Genomic DNA, 6488 nt, shown 5'->3' on the forward strand with positions numbered 1-6488 from the left:
TAGAGTATTACTCAGCAGTAAAAAACAAGGACTTCTTGAATTTTGCATACAAATGGATGGAAATAGAAAACACTATCCTGAGTGAGGTAAACCAGACCCAAAAAGAGGAACATGGGATGTACTCACTCATATTTGGTTTCTAGCCATAAAGGACATTGAGCTTATAATTCGCGATCCTAAAGAAGCTAAATAAGAAGGTGAATCCAAAGACAAACACATAGGCAACTGAAGATTTTCTATGACAGGCACAGGAGTGACTGGGGCAAGGACAGGGCCAATTCCCTTATAGAATGTATACTCTGCCTTATCTGTGCTAATAATTTTCCAGCAAGCTCCATCATTTATCATTTCTTTATTTGGTTCTTTCGGACATGGAGTGGCCTGAAATTGGATTATTCTTTCTTGAGAAAGGCACAAGTACATTTTTTCAGTATCCTTAATGTAAAATGCACATTTGTGGAGTTGTGATACGGGGCCATATGCATCCAGTAAAGCTGTCTGCTTATCAACTTTTCTAATTATCAATCTTGGAAGTGCCATGCCAGTCACTGAGCACACAAGTTTGACAGTCTGTCCATAGTGGATGTAACCATCTCGGACTGTGAACTCCTCTCCTTCTGATTCATCATCGTCCAGGAGATGCATATAAAATGTTCCCCATTGTTGTGAACTAGCATGGAAGTTTTCTCCTTCTACATGCAGGTATCTGGTACTTACTCTCTGGGATCTAAGCGGACTAAACAAAGCCACCTTTGTTCCTGAGGCAATGCACAAGTCAGCATTTTTTAATGACTGCTTTTTGGAAGGTTTGGCAATGACTTTTATCCACTTGCTGACGAACACACCAATGTCATCACAGTTGCCATAGAACATTTTTACAGACAACCTGAAATGGTTTCTCTTGTCTGAAATCAGGTATGTACAATGTTTTAGCTGTGGAGTAGTTCTTCCCTTCCAAGTTTAGCCACTGCATTTCTTGACCAGTGTTTCTTATTCCAATATAGGCACAGGGTTGTGACTCTTGTTACGAACAACCATCTCTTTCCATTTGTTCTTTTTTTTTCTTCCAACCACTGCCCATAAGATACACACACAGAGGAGGGCAAAAAAATTGTTTTTCCTTTCCATATGACTTCTGCGCAACTTTTGCGTGAAGAATGAGTACTGTTTGATCCCCTCGTTCTTTTAAATAAGTTCGCATAGCTTCTCTAGTGAGTCGCTTACGTGGAGGCCGCTCCCAAAACTTCCCCAGCGATGGAGCATGCGCAGGCAGCTTCTCCGCGGGTGAACCCTCCATGTAGTCCATTGACTGTAGAAGCAGGACCTAGTGGCATCTGACCCTTGAGGGCAGCTATTTGTACTCAAATTCTCTTGCTGACAGAACGTTCGAGGGATTTGTTGGTCACGTGTGCACATTCTGAGAACAAGCTACTGAACTGTCTGCCAATAAGGGGAAGAATCTACATTGTAGAAGAGAGTGTTGGCCAATATATTTCAAGCATCAGTCTCCAGGGAAAATCTTTTGTCTCTGGTCTTTTGATAAGACAGTGTTCTTCACAAAATGATTATGTGATTCTTGCCACTAGAACACCACCAAAAGAGGAACACAATGAGAACCTCAAGCATCCCAATGGTAAGTTGGATACCTTGGATGAAGAATGGGCCACAGAACATGTCAGCCAGGTATCCAGAATGCTCCCTGAAGGACTTGTGGTTCTTGGAATATTTATTATTACAACTTTAGAAATAGCAGATGATTTTCAAAATGCCCTGCACAGACTAATATTTTCTGTGGAAAAATCTATGAATAGAAAAAGACTATGGAATGTCACAGAGGAAGAGGTCTCAGAATGAGAAATACTTCATATATGTTCTTATACAAAAAAATTATCTTGTCGAACTTATGATGTCCATGATCCAAAGAGTTTAGCAAGACCTGCAGATTGGAAATATCAAAACTGAGTATCTACCTCCTGGCTGTATCTAGAGTGTACTGTTCACATTAATATCCACATCCCACTGTGGGCTACTTCTGTCAGTTATTCTCTGGAAAAAAAAGATACAAAGAGTGGACTTGTATGCTGGGCCAAGCAAATAGAAAATGGTGTTTATTTGATTAATGGATAAGTTAAAGATGAAGATTGTGACCTATTAGAAGGACAGAAAAAATCTAGAGGAAATACTCAAGCAACTGCTGATTCTTTTGATGTTCTAGTGCGAACACAGTAGCCCCTGAGTTCAGACCACAGATCCACAGCCACAGTCCAGATCTGTAGTGGTTCTGTAAACCTTCGGGGGGCGGGGGGATGTGAAATGTCGAGCTTTCATCCACAGCAACAGACCCAAGGTTAAAGATGCCAAGCAGGCAGTGAAGAGAGATATTTTGAACACAGTTGCTGATCGCTGTGAAATACTTTTTGATGACCTGCTTTTGAATGAAAATCCAGAAAAAAAATGAACTTCCTCACTGAATTTTCGTTCCCTTTCCTGGATCCGCTGTAAGGTTATGTGATTATAAATTTGGTAATGAATCAGCTGAAGAAATCAGAGACCATTTTTCAGAGATGTTAGATCATGAGATTCAAGTAGAAGACTTGGAAACTGCAGAGGAAGTAAACACAGCTTCTAGTAACTTAGAAGGTTCTAGCAGGGTAGAGCAGCTGACAGCCAGGACTCAATTAATCCCAACATCCAGGTGAAGACCAGGACTTAATTGGTCCCAACAAGAACCCTCTCAGGCTGTAGCCCTTGCAGCTGAAGCCATTAATTAAAGGGAAGTGACTCTAAACAATAAATAATGATTACCAACAGTTTTCTTCCTTTAGAAATTTTTGAAAATTACAGATTAAGTTAGCCAATTTAGTATATAATTTCTTTTGCATCTTACCTCATCTAAAGACAGACATGTCTTTCTCATCAGTTGAGAGTTCTTAAATCTAGATAATATCCTAACAACAATGGAGAAAATAACTGTGAATGAAAATCACATTTGTGAAAACTAAAGCAAGACTTATTACAAAAGAGTATTGGAACTAAGAATTATTTATTGTAAAAATTCACTTTGGAGTAAATGAGTGACAGCTTTCTAAAAATAATTTGCATCTTATCAAGCCAATAAAATGAGGTAAATAATAAACTACAGAGGCTCATTTATTTCTCCTTTTAGGCACTTATTTTTAAAACCCATCCCACTTCATCTGTTCCCAGTTCATGGGAACAAAATGGCTTCTAATAATTATTACAACCTGCAATTGTTCAACTAGCATATATCAAATAATGAATGGATGCACCTTCACAATTTTTCTTTCAGTTTAGAGATCATATTCTCTTAATCCTTAGTTGTCTTTCATTTAAACTTCTTGTTGTTTGAATAAAATATAATGAGAATATTAGTGATAAGACTGTAGATACAAGCAATCCACAAACCTTGTAGATTTCATACTATCACTGGTTGTGCCAGATTTTATTGTCCAAAGATATCAGTTTCACCCAAATTTCTTGCATTCATTGAGGTTGACATTGAATCAGGGTGATCAAGTAATCTAAGCCATTGAGAGGTATAGACTATGTCATATACTCTGTGAGTTCAGACAAGCAGTGACATAAGATAAAGAGAGTTAGGTAAAAGGATTCTCTATGATGTCTAAAATTGAGTAAAAGCAGGAAGTTCAATTCTGATAAACTCATAGAGCCTCAGTTAACCATGTAAGAATTCTGACTTTCTAAAGGTTACCATATTTGAGGCATTCTGAATCATATCACATGGAGAAGCTACATCAGATTTTTTTTTTGGATACTGACCTCAATTGGTAGTCAAACCCAGACATCAATAGGCATGCAAGTAAACAATTACACAAAACACTCCCACCCAAATCATCAAGCCATTCTCAATCATTGTATTTTCCTACATGAATGTCAAGACACTGGTTATGAGTAACATGCTTTCTACTAAAATTCATGACAAATTAAGTGTAGCAAAATAGAATTTTAAACCAAAACTATGGAGTAGCATGCAGCAATACGAACAAAACAAACAGCAAAACTTGTGATTATTATTCTTCCCTACCATCTAAAATTCACAGCACTTGATATTCTTGGAATTCATCTAAAGAAACTAGTATAGTTCCTCAGCTAAATAAATATTGACTACCCATTATGAATCATATCACTTGAAGCATAAAGTAAACGAGTTGCATGCACCATGACTGTATTTGGATTTTTTTTATTTATTTATTAAAGATTTCTGTCTCTTTCCCGCCACCGCCTCCCATTTCCCTCCCCCTCCCCCAATCAAGTCCCCCTCCCTCGCCAGCCCAAAGAGCAATCAGGGTTACCTGCCCTGTGGGAAGTCCAAGGACCACCCACCTCCATCCAGGTCTAGTATCCAAACTGCCTAGGCTCCCACAAAGCCAGTAAGTGCAGTGGGATAAAAAACCCATTGCCATTGATCTTGAGTTCTCAGTAGTCCTCATTGTCTGCTATGTTCAGCGAGTTCAGTTTTATCCCAGGCTTTTTCAGACCCAGGTCAGCTGGCCTTGGTGAGTTCCCGATAGAACATCCCCATTGTCTCAGTGTGTGGGTGCACCCCTCGCGGTCCTGAGTTCCTTGCTCCTGCTCTCTCTCCTTCTACTCCTGATGACTTGATCATCCTAGCACAGAAGATGTAAGAGAAAGCAACTTTAAACCTAACTTTATGAAAATGATGGAGACCTATAAGGAGAAAGTGCAAAACTACCTTAAAGAAATGGAGGAAAGGACAAACAGAAAGCTGGAAGAAACTAATAAATCCCTCAAAGAAACCCAAGAAAAAAGCAATCAAACAGGTGAAGAAAACAATTCAAGATTTGAAGACTGAAATAGAGGTAATAAAGAAAACACAAACAGAGGGAACTCTGGAAATGGGAAGTCTGGGTAAATGAACAGAAACTACAGAGACAAGTGTAACCAAAAGAATACAAAAGATAGAAGAAAGAATCTCAGACGCTGAAGATAGTATTGAGGAAATAGACACATTGGTGAAAGAAAGCACTAAATCCAACAAATTCTTAACACATCACATTCAGGAAATCTGGGATACCATGAAAAGACCAAACCTGAGAATAATAGTAGAAGAAAGAGAAAAACTTCAGCTCAAAGGCCCCAAAAATATATTCAACAAAATTATAGATGAAAACTTTCCCAACCTTAAGAAGGATGTCCCTATGAAGGTACAAGAAGCTTACAGAACACCAAAGAGACTGGATCAAAAATAAAAAAAAAAAAAACCTTGCCATATAATTGTCAAAGCACAAAACATACAGAAAAAAGAATATTAAGAGTTGCAAAGGAAAAAGATCACGTAACATATAAAGGTAAACCTATCAGAATTACACATGCCTTCTCAATGGAAACCATGAAAGTCAGAAGGTCCTGGATAGATGTGCTGCAGAAACTAAGAGACCATGGAAGCAAGCACAGACTACTATAACCAGCAAATCTTTCATTCACCATTTAAGAAGAAAACAAGATATTCAATGACAAAAACAGATTTAAACAATATGTATCCACAAACCCAGCTTTACAGAAAATACTAGAAGGAAAACATAAAACAAAGGAAGCTAACTACAACCAAAATAACACAGATATCAAATAACCTCCCACCAACATAACCCAAAAAAGGGAAACACACAAACATCACTACCGAAGGATAACCAGTAACAACCACTGGTCATTAATATCACTTAATATCAATGGTCTCAATTTACCTATAAAAAGACACAGGCTAAGAAAATGGATACAAAAACAGGATTCAGCTTTCTGCTGTTTACAAGAAGAAAAGACAGACACTAGCTCAGAATAAAGGGTTCGGAAAAGGTTTTCCAATCAAATGGACCTAAGAAACAAGTGGGACAAGTGGGTATGGCTATCCTAATATCTAACATAATTGATTTCAAACTAAAATCAATAAGAAGAGATGGTAAAGGACATTTTATACTCATAACAGGAATAATTCAAGATGAAGTCTCAATTCTGAATATTTATGCCCTTAATAAAGAGCACCCACATATGATAAAGAAACATTACAAAAACTTAAATCACACATCAAACCCCACATACTAATAGGAGATTTCAGCACTCCTCTCTCAACAATGGACAGGTCAAACAGACAGAAACTTAACAGAAAAATAAAAGAATTAAAAGATGTAATGAATCAAATGGACTTAACAGACATTTATAAAATATTCCACCCAAACAAAAAAGAATATACCTTCTTCTCAGCACCTCATGGAACCTTGTCTATAATTGATCACATTCTTGGTAACACAGCAAACACACATAGATACAAAAAAAATTGAAGTAATCCACAGTGTTTCATCAGATCACCATGGAGGAAAGTTAGAATTCAACAACAATACTACTCCCAGAAAGCCTACAAACTCATGTAAACTGAACAGTCAACTACTGAAACACTCTTGGGTCAAGAAAGAAAGAAAGAAAGAAAGAAAGAA

At 37.6% G+C, this 6488-nt stretch overlaps 1 protein-coding gene and 1 pseudogene across 1 annotated transcript in view; one reads left to right on the forward strand and one right to left on the reverse strand.

Annotated features, from left to right (window-relative positions):
• The window catches only part of LOC101985117 (recombining binding protein suppressor of hairless-like), a 2580-nt gene extending 1274 nt beyond the window's left edge, over positions 1–1306 (reverse strand). The window contains 2 exon segments of the mRNA XM_013354715.1: positions 227–909; positions 911–1306. Coding sequence (XP_013210169.1) covers positions 227–909; positions 911–1306 — 1079 coding nt within the window.
• A 62-nt stretch (positions 1307–1368) lies between these two features.
• On the forward strand, positions 1369–2699 carry LOC101987952 (annotated as a pseudogene).
• Positions 2700–6488: the final 3789 nt, after the last annotated feature.

Source organism: Microtus ochrogaster, unplaced genomic scaffold (genome assembly GCF_000317375.1).
Source record: "Microtus ochrogaster isolate Prairie Vole_2 unplaced genomic scaffold, MicOch1.0 UNK64, whole genome shotgun sequence".
NCBI lineage: Eukaryota > Metazoa > Chordata > Mammalia > Rodentia > Cricetidae > Microtus > Microtus ochrogaster.